Source organism: Patagioenas fasciata, chromosome 5 (genome assembly GCF_037038585.1).
Source record: "Patagioenas fasciata isolate bPatFas1 chromosome 5, bPatFas1.hap1, whole genome shotgun sequence".
NCBI lineage: Eukaryota > Metazoa > Chordata > Aves > Columbiformes > Columbidae > Patagioenas > Patagioenas fasciata.
Window position 1 is genome coordinate 60,786,687 of NC_092524.1, and position 14,970 is coordinate 60,801,656.

The window sequence follows — 14,970 nt, forward strand, 5'->3', positions numbered from 1 at the left end:
TGCATGAATAAAGGGACTGGAAGAAGCTTCGAAAGTTGTAGTTCAGGAATGTGGTGTTCCATAGTTTTTCATGTGCTTTACTAGTGAAGGAAGGACAGCAGTGCAGTGGCTAAGCCTAAGTTCCTTAGATGTTTCTTTAAAGGTGTTGCGGTATTGATTAATTCAAGGAAGTACTGTAAAACGTAATGTCCTTCAGCTATTAAATCAGAATTCTGCAGCTAGCAATTTAGCAGCACTGGTGGCCTGCTTAATTTTGAATGGAACTGATGCTAGTAGTGTCCTTCCTGTAAAAGAAAGAAGGTTATAACTTAGACTTGTTACAAAATATTTCTCCATAGTCGTCCCGGTACTCCATTTTATAAATACCTCTTTCCACTTGTTTTACCCTAAAATGTTTGTCCTTGAAATTTATACCTCCTAATATTTATTTTTGCCTTCCAGTTGTAACTTACTTAAAAACCATCTAGTTGGGAAAGAACCTTAAAAAAAAATTACTAAAATATTAGCATATGCATACTCTTTTATTATTAATCTGTTAGATGTTTTCCTCTGTCCCTATTTTCCCTCTCTTCCTGTTCTTTGTCAGTGTTGTGGTCTGGTGTCTCAGTTGCTCCAGGAGCTGTTCCCTGTGGTGTTGGTGCCTCCTCTGGTCACTGCTCTGCTCCCAGCTGTGTGTAATCCAGTGGGGCACCCTCAGCTGATGGGATAGTGACGGGACTGGAAGATTCCTGCAGGATTCTGAGAGGGAACTGCCAAATCCCACCTAGATGTAGGATAACACAAAAACATCAGAAAATCCTGGTTCTTATTGCTGTTGGCTTTGACTTACAGATATTTTTCATGTTTCATCCTTATGAGAGGATAATACAATAAAGATGCTCAGTGAGTGATTGTAATACTTGTAATGTTAATTTTAATGGATTATAAATGTATATGTGTTAATGACACCGCTGTTCTCAAATGGTAATTGTGGAGATTTCAAGAACTCTAAGACCCACGTGTGCCTAGCAACCATATCAGTCTGGAAGTGCATGTTCTATTTAAGAACATGAAAAATAGTCATAAATGATCAAGGATTTATCTAGACCAGGCCTTACTGCTCCAACTCTGAGTACAAGTGTGGTCAAGAGATAAGGAGCACAGCATGAAAGTGAGAAGGTGGTTTGCCCTGAAGGTTTCAGAGTTGGTGCTCCTGTTGCTTCCTTCTTTCTGAATTGGTGTTCTAACTGTGGATTATACCTTCCACATAAATGGTCCACCTATTTTAAATCTTGCAGAGTTACTGAAACTGTTGCGGTGTTTGCTTGTGCCTTAGTGTTCTGTTGAGTGTAAATTTTGTGCCTTCCAGTTTCTTACAAGAGCAAATGCTTTTTTATTGAGAGGACGAGTGTAAATGCCTAATCTGCTTCTCCTCTAATGAAGATACATTATTTTCACACCATTAAATGGATTTCTTCTGAGGATCCTATAGGTCCCAGGTGAGGTAGTTGCTTACAGAGAAGAAGCAATTTAAACATTATTTCTGATCAGGTTTCTGAAATATAAAAAGTGTAAGTTGTAGAGTTCCTTAAATGTTTTGGATTCAGAACAGATTCATTCCAGGAAAATTAATCATAGCAGAAATCTTCATCTCAAATTCTTTTGTATTCAAAATATGTGAAAGTTAGAGGATTGCAATGGAGAACAGAAGGCAAAGACTAAGTACTTGTGGTGTTTTCTTAGGAGTTCTAATGTTACCTGGAGGGCATCCTTCAGCAATCAAGACTTCAAGACACAGAAAACTGTTAGCCTGTTTTCCCCCGTCAGGAAGGAAAATCGCTTTGCCTGGGCTGTGGATTAAGCTCTTCTGGGCTGATTCAGCAATATCTTCATGTACTTTGCATTCTGACTTAACTGGGCAGTCCTAATGCTTTGTGGCTCAGTGCAGGAAGCTGGTGGTTGCCTGTGGCTTTCCTTTCCCATGAGCTGGCTTGCTAACTGTAATCGCTTTGTGTGTTTGTAGTTCAGTGGAAGAATGATCAGTGACACAGAAGCATCTCAGTTGACTCACCTACCTACTCGTACTTTCAAGTATATATTTTTTTGTGCATCTCATTGAAATTTGATTAGTGGCAAATACCAAGATCCAGTTTTACAATCTCCCAGAATTGGTGAATACAAAAATCTAATCTTGGGTTAAATTCAATTCAGGAAACGGGTACCAGAAGGAATACACCTGCTATATGGACAACAATAACCGAGGTGTTGGAAAATTGCTCTTTCCATTGGCAATAGACTATATTACTCATGGCATATCTCTACATAACTTTATTATAATAGAAAAGAAAGTGAGCAGGCAAGTTCATCTTTCTTATAACCGAGTTTTCAGTTTCTTTTTGCACTGATGCTAAATAGAGAAATTGATATCATTATTTATTCTGGATTAGTATTAATGGTTCTTATACACAGAAATCTTGTAATAAAACAGCATGATGGGCAGTTGGATACTTCCTCAATATATTATTGTCAGATTGGAAGTGTCCTGCATTCTCTGTACATCAGAATCCAAGGTGTGTGTTTGAGCATGATGACTTATAAAGGTGTGGGGTAGTTTGGTTTGCTGTCTGAGTCTTAATAATGTAGTTCTGTAACTCCTTGAATCTGTAGATGCCACAGTATTTGCAGAAGTGATCTGTTTTTCTAAAGAACAGTTCTCATTTGGGGATTTATTACATAAATAGATGTTAAAATAGATGTTTTGTATAGAGTTCACATTTGAGTGGTTTTTTAAATTAGTAGAATAACCTTGGAACTTTCATAGGGGTGTATATTCAAGTATTTCTATTCTGCAGCAAGTCTTCATTGTTCAGAACAATACCTTTCCTTTGAAGAAAAAAGAAAAAGTGGGGGTTTAATGTCTTCTAAGATGACTACCCAAGTTCCCAATCCCAATTTTGTTTTGTTCTGTTTTTCTCTAATGATCGTATTGGATTTCAGAAACAGTTTGTATCCTTGGTTTGTTTGAGTTGGCCTTTTCATGGCAGCTGGGGTCAGGTCATGCTCTTCATCTGAAGTTCTCAGTTTACTGAGGCCCAAGACTGTTCTGTCTGCTCTAGATACTAACAGAGAAGCCTCACAGTTGTCATGGTATTAGTTCCCCAGGCAAACTCAGTAATGTTTTTGTTCAGTTTAAGCACAGAGTACATGTTTTGTAGAGAAAAGAAACAAACCATACCATTTTTCACAGAATCACAGAATGTTAGGGATTGGAAGGGACCTCGAAAGATCATCCAGTCCAATCCCCCTGCCAGATCAGGAACACCCAGGTGAGGCTACACAGGAATGTGTCCAGGTGGGTTTTGAATGTCTCCAGAGTAGGAGACTCCACAACCTCCCTGGGCAGCCTGTTCCAGTTTTAGTACTTACAGCATCTACTAAATGGTTGTATGGCTGCCAGTTCTCAAACTCTGCATATTTATGGTGGCAAACATTGGATGACTGTTTACTTTTGGTAGAATTTTTTTCCGAACTTCTGTGCTTAGGACATAGACCTGTCAAATAAAAGGAAATATTTAAAAAGTTAGATTTCATTAATGAAAAGAATTAAATATACAAAATTGATTAAATTTATCTGGTTACTCAGCAGGTACATGAATACAGATAGTTGTTCATTTGTTTCTGTTTAGCTCCTTTGTTATTTTTTAAGTAAAATTCTTAACTGAATTTTAGGTCAATGAATTCTTAATACATGGGGGTTTTACTGTGTTAAAGGAAAGTTATAATGTGAATCTGAACAAATAATTCATTTTTTTGTCTTTTTTTTTTTTTTTATAAGCACTGTTATAGAACCGTTGCTGTCTTCTGTTGTATACTCTTAGCACATTTTTCAAAATTGCAATTGTTACATGGAAGACCTGACAGAGGTGGGAAGGCTGTGTTGCTTTAGAAGGAAAATGCTGACACTGGGATCTTTTCTGTGGCAGCTCGAGGTTTCTTCCAGCGTTGGTCAAATCCTGCAGAGCCACTGATGTCTCAGTAGTGACATGTTTGTGCCAGAGGGAAGCCAAGTCAGCCTTGGTACAGTGTTGCTGTGACAGGACGTTACATATGAATTTTCCTGGGGAATATATTTAGAAACTTGACCAAAAGTATTTTAAAGAGGACAGTTAATATTTTCCATGGATATTAAGTTCCATTTTGTATGTGTTTTGGTGTTAATCACTGTGCAATGATTAACTGTTGTATTATATAGAATGCAGGTAAAGAACCTTTTTTGTTGGACAGTGCAGCTTTAGGAGAACTCTGGTTTTTAGTGCTTTATGAAACTGCCTTAATGAACTGTCTGGATTTTGGGGGTTTGTTTTAATGTGGGAATAAGTCATTTTGTATTCCTTGACACTTAAAGACAATTTGGTGGGTTGGAGCACGTTCAGATGTGGTACAGGAACAAAAGAACTTTTGCCAGCTTCTGCTTCACTGCTGTGTGACTGTTAGAAACCCTTCCCAAGGAAGGAAGCTGTAACTGTGTGGTCAGTTATTTAGTTTGTAGCCTTTATTTTACAGCAAATATTTCGTCTGTAAAAAGAACGTTAGATTTCTTTCCCGCTGCTGTGTATATTTCTTGCAGTTTTTATTATTTGTATGCAAATAAGTAAGTCAATTTCACCATAGTATCTGATGAAACCCATTTAGAACAGAAAGCATTTCCATTTTTTATTTCGGTATAGGGAGGTTTTTTTAGCCAAATTGTCTAATTGTAGCTTGCAAAAATCGTAGCTTACCGAAGTCTTGAGGTGGTTTTCCCCATCTCCACCTGCCTCCACAACCATTCAGTCACTCTTCTGTTTTTCCTGGTCAAAGCGACAGCAGGAGGCTGAGCAGAAACTCATGGTAGCACTTGTAAGTTGTTGGTTTTTGTTTGTTTGTTTTGTTGTGTATTTCTCAGTGCTAACAGAGATCAATTCCTGCAAAGAGACTGCAGAATGTTGTATCACATTGAAAAGTCATCATGGTGCTTACCAGACACATTTTAAATGCCAAGTGGTAGAAATAAAGTGGTGTTTGTACTGATGGATTGGGTTACTTTGTACTGTGGATCCAATAGGCTTTAAGGGAAACAAGACGTGGGTACATGAATATGATATTTATTTTTCAGTATTGTCAAAAAGTTATTTGGAACAGGTAGATTCGGCAGTTGTAATGCAAACTATACAAAAATGCTATTTTTTATTATTGAGATAAAAGCATGTAGAATTATATAATTATGTACCTCCTTGACACGAACGGTGGGTTATAAACAGTAAAACAGTAATTGCATGAACAGAGAATATCTCTTCAACCTATTACGAAGTATTGATTCTGTGAATATTCGTATGTGATTGATATTTGGTAGTAGTTAAGTTTCCAAATCCTACAATCATATTCTCCTGCTGGTCTTCCCCTTTCTCTATTGAAATAACTTACTCTTGGTTATTTTTGTGCCTAGATACTTCAGTGTCTCAGTGTGAATCAAGTGATTGGACTTCTGTGTCAGTGACTACTCATGCAGGTGTGAATATGCCCATAGCCAAACACAGGGAAGAGGTAACTTTGTTGTACTTTCATTATGGAATAAAGCTGAAAGTCATGTTTTGTTTTGCTGGGTTTGGTTCTGTTTGTGGTGGTGGTTTTTTTGTTGGTTTGTGTGTGGTTTTTGGTTTGTGTTTTTTGTGTGGTGATGGCGTTGTTGTTTTGTTTTCCAGAAAGAAACCTCTGTTTCTGTTTTAAGCATTGTAGAAAACCTTTGTTCATTGTACAAAACCATTGTATAAAAATTCTTAGAGGAAGAAGCATTGCTGTTATATTTGCTCTTTATAGGTATTCATGTAAAATACGTAGGTGAGTGTGTGGCCATGTTCTTTTCTGTGACCTTCTAATGTGTTTTAGGAGTCCAGTTATCTACAGATGCCTAGTGGATGATAGAAAAAAAATCAAGTCTCTGTAAAACATTGTGCTATATGTGACCTGGAAGCTACTGATGTTTCAAATATTTTTTTGAAATCTGTTTTGAGTTGTTTTGTAGACTTATGAGTTTTCTTGAAAAATTGTTTCAGATAGTGTCTCTGATAGAAAACAATTCAGTTGTGATTGTACAAGGAGCAACTGGCAGTGGTAAGAGTACACAGATTCCACAATATATTTTGGATTATTGCATTCAGCGATCGATCTACTGCAACATTGCTGTTACCCAGCCTCGGAAAATTGGTGCCAGCAGCATTGCCAGGTGGATTAGCAAGGAACGATCATGGACACTTGGTGAACTTGTAGGATATCAGGTATAAGAAAATTTAATTGTATTTAAAAACACATTAAAAGTACTCTATCTTCTTTCTCCAATACTTGTAAGCATATCTAGTATACTGAATATATGTTAGACAATCTGCTTTTAAAGTGGAATTCCCTTTTCTAGCTATCTTCTATTAAACATTCATAATTAAATGTTTAAGTTTTAATGTTGAACAACTACAAATGCTAGGGAGATTCCAACAGAAATACTTAATTGTCTGCATTCTGATAATTGGACTCATTTATATTATTAATCATTGAAATTGTTGCAGGAGAACTGTATTCTGTCATTTTTCCTCTAAAATCTTTAATTAACATTCTTGATTTGTTTGGCTTTACATTTACCTGTCAGCTATGTCCAAACTTCTATGCATTTATGGTCAGATGGTTTCATGAATGTCCTGGCCTATTTTTCTTAACACGTGCAAAACTTGAACTAATTATTCCTCATAATTTTACCTCCTGCTTTAATTTTGTCAAACTCAGCTTGAAACTCAGGTCTATTTCTCCATTTTTAAGGTTGATGCCACTTTCATCTTTTGACACAGCTACCGGTGCTTTAATCAGCTCTTTGCCACTAACCACAGTGAACTGCTGTGATTGTCCTTTTACTGGTGGTTTGACAGTAGCCATCTGTGGACCAGCTTCTCTGGGTCCTGAGACTGGTGGGTTCATAGTGGTGTTGGCAGGATGGTTATGGAGAGTTGTCTGCTGCTGGAATCCTTTGCTGGGAGGAATGCATGTTGGTGGTTCTTCCTTTCTATTTGTTTTCTTGTTGTCTCTTCCTTTCTTTCTTCCACATAAGGTCATATAAATATGTTTTCTAACATGCATTTACATATTTATTTTTCTTCATTAATCTGCAGCTCCAGGTTACATCCAAATGTACTCCATATGGGGCCATTTATATATGTTAGATGCTTTCTTATTGTTACCCATAGAAACAATTTTGTCCAGATTTGAAGGGGGGTTTATTTTTAACTGACCATTACAGAGTTGTTCATCGCATGGGGTCTACAGTGCGAAGTTCCTGCCTCATCTGTTATCCCATGTCTGTTTTCTTCTGCTCTGCATCCTGTGTCTCCACTTCCCAAGGTCTCTGCTATGTACCAGGCCTGTTTACATTGCAGTAAATTGCTGTCACAGACCAAGTAAAGCAAAGGTAGAGGTGGAGCAAGAAAAGTTCGGAGAGAGCAGACCTGACATCCTGTAGTCCTGAGGCCCTGCAACCTCCCTACAAAGCTTATAACTTGTTACTATAATAGTAATACCACATTACAGGGCTACACAGATACATCAGCTTCATTTTCGCATCAAAAGGATCTTTGTCATCCCTGCTGAATGCTGCTGTTTGTCTAAATATCAAATATTATCAGTTTCTTTTGGTAAATGTTTAACAAATGGTATAATAGGAAAAGTTTTTTGCACATGCCCCCCCCCCCCCCCGCCCCGTTTTTAGACTGCTCTGAAGTTTTAAGTTTTCCACAGGAAGACTGGAAGATGAATTAAAACTACTCTTTATGCTCAATCACTCACTAAAGAAATTTCAGTTCTGAGAGGTCAACATTCTAGATAACTACATAGGAATTATGATCTGACATCTCAGTTCTTAACTAAGTTACTATTAATAATTTCCAGTTATTGCCTTGTAAAATTACTGTGGATTATGTATGTTGTGTTTTTAAGAAGTAGTTTCTAAACAAAGTGGTTTATATGGCTTGATACCTAGTCATAAAACTGCTAAATTGATTCACTAGGGTAATGAGTCGTAAAGATGTTAAACAGTGATGTGCTTCCAAACCCTCTTCAGGACACTGTATGTGGATGTGTGGTGCTTGTTTTACAAGTAACTGTGTGAACTGAGCAGAAATAGAACAGTTATGGAACATCCTGAGTTGGAAGGGACCCACAAGGATCATCAAGTCCAACTCCTGTCCCTGCATGTGACAGCTTGTCTGCTCTAGGCTCTTTTAAATGTGGAAGGTGAAAAGATGGTCATGGCTCTGCCTGCCTGCCTAGGTAGGCAGCACCTGAGATAGCTAAAGTTACAGAATTATTTTAGAGATGAAAATCCATTGTTGAATATAGGATTGTAGAGCTTTCAGGGATGAGTTGCTGGGTCTTGATGATATCGTACACCTCTTTACTTTTCTCCTGTCCGATAAGCAAATTATGCCTTGGCAAAATCTTCCTCTTTCTTAGTGGAAAGATCCACTTATGTACCTTTAGAAACCTTTGAAGAGTTCTCAAGCCAGAGTCCCCAGCAAGAAATTTTGATCCTTTATGGAATAAACTTCTGGGTTTTTTTAATTTCTCCCGAAGAAAACATTTGCTTCCTGAGTTAACTGATTCTGGGCTTTAAAAACACATTTGTGCAATCTTTTACAAGTTTGAATGAATAATTCTCATGGGCTTGTATTTCATTTTGGAGTTATTTCAGATGAATCGTTCCTGTAGGTACATTAACTGTCTGTTCATTCACATCTGTATTTTCCTCGTTGTATTAGGTAAGTTTAGAGAACATTTCCACAAAGGAGACAAGATTGCTGTACATGACAACTGGAGTTCTTCTTGAGAAAGTCGTTTGTGCCAAAAGCCTAACTAAATTCACGCACATTTTCATTGATGAAGTAAGTTGGTGGAAATAAATTTAAATTTCATATTAAGAGAACCTTCTTCTGTTTTGTCTCTCTTACCATGCTAGAGAAAGAAAAATGCGGACATCTACTTGTAAAGATGCTTTGTGTAAGTTGTCTCAGCTAACACTTCTTTAAATAGCCTTGTCTTGTTCCTTTGAGCAATGAAGTTTAGAACTGAGTAGGGAGATGGGGATTTGACAGTGCTTGGCCTTTGTTGTGAACACCTTCTGAAGATCCACTGCCTGGATTCCAAGATCATTTCTGGGTAGGCCTATGAGGAGGCGCTTGGTTTTTATTCTCTTGGATGTTACTGCTCTTAGAGTCTTTACTCTTCAGGGATGTCCCAAAAAATAAAATAGCCCTCTGAAAATTCTTTGTCTTCTGAATGGATTTGCAGTCCACTCATGTGGATTCATCATTGCTGCAGTCACTTCACTGAAAAGCTAAAGAAAATACACTGTACAATTTGTGATTTGTATATTTTTGTGGTTTTGTGCTTATTTTCTGAGATAAACAGTATTTGACCACTAAATATAGTCAGATGTGAAATTGTGCTTTCGAAAACAATGAGTGTAAATCGCATGTAAAGTGTAGGACTAAATAGTGGGATGTAGCGGCACAGAAGAGGACTTTGTTTTTTTAATGCTGGTTTTAATTCCTATTTCCTAACTAAGTATTGTAACTGAGAGTGACTTTGATTCTTGGGTATATGAGGGGAAGGGAGACAGTACTTGGTATACCCTTAGATCATTACTGTAATAGTGAAGGCTGTCATCACTGCATGGCATGTTGAAAAACTGGAAAATACTTAGCAAATAGTTGCACTTCTGTAATAAGAAACTTTAGGACTTCATTTAGACAGACAAAGATAACCCAGAATCTCCCTTTAGCGACCAGATGTTCTCCGTTCTTATTGCAGGTTTCAGCCCTGTTAGAGTACTGCAGCCATTTAGGAACATACCAAAGCAATCCTAAGTCTGAAAATTGTGACTTGTCACAGCAAAGTCTTGCTGTCAGCCTGAAAACTGCCCTAGCTATGTCTTTTTTGTATTGGGGCAGTATTGAATATTAGTATGTCTTTATATTATGTTAGAATATGCTCATTACAGGGGATGAATGTTGATCTTTGAATGTTAAGCTCTGTAAAAAGCTGTTGCACTTAATGTACTTAAATTAATAATTTAAAAAATGGTTTATGATAATCATCACTGATGTTGAGAAGCAGTATTTAGTGAACTGCAAGGACCAACCAGAAAAGTCAGATGCTAGGATATATGAAGAATTGGGTGGAAAATAGTGTTTTGGAAAGCAATTGTGCATTTCGATCATAGCTAGAAGCCATTGGGAATACAGGGAGTCAATTCAATTTGCTTAGGTGTTAGACAAGCTGACTTAGTCCCTGCCTGGATCATTTGTGATCTTACCAGTACTGTTGACTTACCCATCTGCAGGATCACCTCAGCTGTTATTGTCAACTCTAGTAGAACTCGTGGCTGGAGCTAACAACTGGTTTTCTACTCATTCTACAATTTTAATGACTTAATAGTGGCATATGATTTTCACAAAATGTACTGTAGTCATTTGAAAAGCTGTGTTGGGATTTTAAAACGTGATTAATATGCACAGTCTTAGAAGGTGCATTTTCTTCTATGAAACTATTATTATTCCAAGTTAGGAAAACAGAGCATGAAATTTACTATCAAAGGAAGATATTGTCAAAAAGAAGAGCATGAATTAATGAAAAATAATTGCGGATAATGTCTTCCAGGTGCATGAACGTACAGAAGAAATGGATTTCTTGCTCTTGGTGATCCGTAAACTGTTGCGTACAAATTCACAATCTGTAAAGGTAGGTTCAAATATATTCTGATACTTTTTCTTGCAAGAATAAATTTTTACATGTGTTTGATCTACGAAGGGCATGTTTTAAAGAACCTACTTCAAAATGTGTCATTATTTTTTACTAAAAAATTATTTACTTTATTGCTTTTCATAAGAAGCAAGCTAAAGGGCATTCTTCTCCTGGCTGCTATAACGTGTTCTGAGAGACTGTTTTTTTTTTTTTCCTCATGTTAGAATGCATTAGTTTCTAAAGTCTGCTTAAGGCTAAAAAATGCAAGATGGATATTTGGCTAGAATTACGTATTGAGGGCAGTGCTTATCCTTGGTTAAATATGTATGGTAGCATTAACTCTTGGAAATACTGAGCTTTTTGAATGGGACGATGTATTTGGAAAAAGAGCAAAAGCCAGAAATGCTGTATTGTAGTTTCTAGGCAGAACTGGTAGTAAAACACGGCTGAGATTTTTGTCTGTGTGTTAGGTAATTGTGCTTTGTACTAAAGCAGAGCTGTGGAGATTTAGCATGACATATTTAGTCTTTGTGGTCTCAAATTAATAGAATCTTGAATTGCAGGAAATGAAATAGAGTTGACAGAGTTAGGGTAACTGGGTATATTCCTGTGCAGCTGTTTGGGAGTGTGAAAATTTTGTGAGACTGTACATATCCCTTAAGTGCTTCAGTTAATTTTTCAGTTAATGCAAACTTTTCTGATCAAAACAGATGTAACCTGAATCTGTGTTGGTTGTTTTCATTGCTATTCAAAGGGAATGTTTTCTTCTGTACAAACCACCACATTGATTCAAATTCACATAATTTGGTCTTTAGGTATTAGAATCATGCTCTCACCTGCTGGAGGTGCCCTTCCAGTTGGCATAGGGTGTCTGTGCATTTCATGTCTTTTGCTTTTTATCCCTTTTCTTGCCAATAAGAAAACTCACATGTCTTTAAATTCGTACACGGTAGTGTGAAGCTATTCAGCCTTTCCTAGCACTTGGCTCTGCCTGCTGAGAATAGCAAATATTTTGGTCATACTCCATTTGTGAAAAATTTGCCCTTCGTGCTGATTATCTGGTTGTTGTCAATGGCAGGAATGCCTCCAGGTCCTATCCTATTTTCTGTCAGGAAACATTTTTCTTTTATAGGTTCCTGAAATATTTCTTTTCTTATGATTCTGATTAAATCTCTCAAAACTGTCAGTAGAAAACTTTCTCTCTTTTATATCCCTCTCTGCAGTTGTTTCTTCAGATGACAAATGCATATTGTATTAATCTGACAATCTTACATTTGCGGGGGGGGGTTCTTTCGATATTTTTGTGGTGGAGGGGGTGAACTCTTGATCTCAATTGCTGGATTTTAGCAGAGTGGAATAGGTAATTCAGTTTGAATTTATACATTAAGTCCAGTGTCTCCTACTTCATCCCTTTTCAGCCCCTTTTGAAGAATTGTGGCAAATTTATTTAGAAAATGCAAGATTGTCCTCCAAGGCCCCATGGATTCATGAAACCAAAGGGTGCAATGAGGCCTGTTTGGGGAGGGGGAAGTATTTATAATTCAGGGCGATATGAAATACACACGAGGTGTTTGTCTCCTAATCTGGACATTGCAGACCACAGAAGCTGCAGGTGATTCAACATTGCATCAAGAGGACAGCAAGAGTGATTCTGACATATGGAGGACAAGGCCTGCTCGTTGTGGTTCACTTACAGACTATACCGAGTTTTCTGGCAGATGACTGGTGCAGATTATTGCTTTTAGATCACAGAGCAGTCATTTGATTGACTGTTCTAAGGCTGCTGTTTGTAGAGATGCTAGCAAATTGCCATTCAGGGACAACTGAAGTGAGAAATTGTTCTCATTGTGCATATTTTTGGTATGATACAGTTGGGCTTTAGACATATCAATGCTGCACAAGTGGTTTTGGAATGCTTGATCTTAAGAGCTGTCTGCTTTGATTACCTTTCATTCCAGTGTGTTCCTCTGCCATGCTGGGGATACACGCCCATTGAATTTCTACTTTGGGAGTAAATCAAACTCTTGGTTTGTTATGTGATCCTTCAGGCACTTTGTTGGGAACTTTTCCTTCTAGTTTGGAAGGACTCCATGCAGGTTACAGAGTACAAATGAAAAATAGTCTAAAATAAGAGGTAATTTAATATTCCTTGCTTGTAACCGCAGTTAGGGTAACTTCGATTGGATTTTGTTTCAATAGCCCTCAGGCAAGGTTACAGTTAGCCTATTTTCCTAGCATATGGGAGCCACAGTCTATTGAGCCATGAGGCAGTTTGTGCTGTAGTGGGACTGGTTTCGTATCATATTTGTGGAATTACATCCTTTCAAATTTCTCCTCCTTCCCAGGTCTTATTGAATGACTTGTTGATTTAGCATGCCCTCTGCATGTATTCCTCATGCCTTCGCATATGCTTTGGAGCTGAGCACAGTGGTACAATTCCCGCTTCATTATCTTGCCTGCCTGTCAATTCATAAGGTGGATGCTCCAGTATTTGATTCTTTTTTGTTTGTTTGTTTTTGGAGAGGGGGAGAGGAATGGGTTTAGGGTGCTTTATTTCATTCTGGTTTTGAATTCGTGCGAGGGGTCAGGAGAGCAAAAGAGGACTGACTGTGTCCCAGTGTACAAGTACTGCTTAGAGTGGCTCAGGAGTCCTGAAGATAAAGCAGCTGAACACTACACATCTCATTATAACTTCCTGGCTCTTTGTCCTTTTCACAGTGAAGCTCTCTAGTTTATTCCAGCTACCTATGCCAAGCAGTGGCAGTGCCTTCCAGCGTTCCAAATAGAGGGGATAGAGGGTAAATAGCCATAGCCACTGGTTTACTTCATTCTTCTCCCTTCCACCATTCTGCACATATGCTGTCTAACTGGGGAGAAGACAACAAAGCTGTAAATTTTGAATTTCATAATAATTGAACGATAAGGTCACCACATAGCAAACGTGATTTTTTTTGTTGTTGTTGTTTTTGTTTGTTCATTCTTCGGTTTGGTAAATACAGGTTAGGATTCTTGGTAGAGTCAGCAAACAGAGCAAGGAGCTTAGTGTGTTCCTAGAGAGGTTTAGGTTGCATAAATTAGTTGAAACTGAGAGAAAATTTGACACATTTCAAAATCATAGTAACATTTTTAAGGCTGGTTATAATTACAGCTACTGCTCTTACAGAAGTAAGCCAATCTTTTGAAGGAGTTAAAGGCACTGACAGCTAATCTAACTAGTATAACAGGAGTTGAAAATATTAGCGTATATGTTCTTACTTTTCAGGACCAGGTAGAGATCATAAGCTTAAAGAAGAGTACTATATGGGTTTGGGTTGAACTTTGACCAAATGAAAAAGTTTTTCATATTGTCTACCCTAGCCATTTGGCCTGATCTGTTCTACAGGTGCTCACCTTTCTCCAGTGCTACCTAGGGAATCTTAAGCATTTAGCTTTGATTGTCTTAAAGGTGTCTACTAGGATACGTACTTGTAGTAACTGAATTAGACCATTTCAGCATAAAGAATAAGTGGAAATTCCAGTGTAACATGGCATTTTGTGTTAAATTTCATGTTGTACATTTGCTGTGCTATTTTTAACAGATAATATTGATGTCTGCTTCCATCAACTGTGAAGAATTTGCAGATTACTTTGCACTTCCAGTTCATGACGGTCTGAATCCAGCCTGTGTGTTTAAGGTGGAAGGCAAACCTTATGAAATTGAAGAATATTATCTTGATGATTTAAAGTACTGTGTACATTTCCAGGTATTGTAAATATAACTATTTCTTCAGACATACTAAGTAAGAAATTGGAATAGTCAATTGAAAGCTGTGTAATAAAATTTAAAATATCCAGATTTATTTTACAGCTCTAGGTAAGAATTAATGTACAGGGTGTTTCAAAAAGGTGGACCCAATTTGATAATCCCTGTATCTCTGAAATTTAGTCCATCTTGTTGTAACACCCTGTATGATGATAGAACAGGAATGTCCTGACCAGCAGCCTTGTTTTTCTTTCGTGTAGCAGGAATCGAATGAAAAGGGTTGGGAATTTTAGGGAGTATGTGCCATTTGTTTGGTAGTTTCCATCCAAGATGAGCAATGGGTAAGTCTGTGCAGAAAGGTACATATGATGGCTTATAGACCTCTGTGAATACAGCTGGCAAATTTGGGGAATATTTCCTTGGTTGGTTCGTGT

General features: G+C 37.5%; 1 protein-coding gene across 3 annotated transcripts in view; it reads left to right on the top strand.

The window, feature by feature from the left end:
• Positions 1–14,970, top strand: part of TDRD9 (tudor domain containing 9) — an 83,995-nt gene that overhangs the window by 21,159 nt on the left and 47,866 nt on the right. For 2 of the 3 annotated variants that reach the window (XM_065838818.2, XM_071809698.1), the window contains exons 3-7: positions 5,465–5,562; positions 6,072–6,293; positions 8,811–8,933; positions 10,711–10,791; positions 14,373–14,537. In XM_065838818.2, coding sequence (XP_065694890.1) covers positions 5,465–5,562; positions 6,072–6,293; positions 8,811–8,933; positions 10,711–10,791; positions 14,373–14,537 — 689 coding nt within the window. The remainder of the gene's footprint in view (positions 1–5,464; positions 5,563–6,071; positions 6,294–8,810; positions 8,934–10,710; positions 10,792–14,372; positions 14,538–14,970) is intronic. The other variant, XM_065838819.2, reaches the window with a different exon arrangement.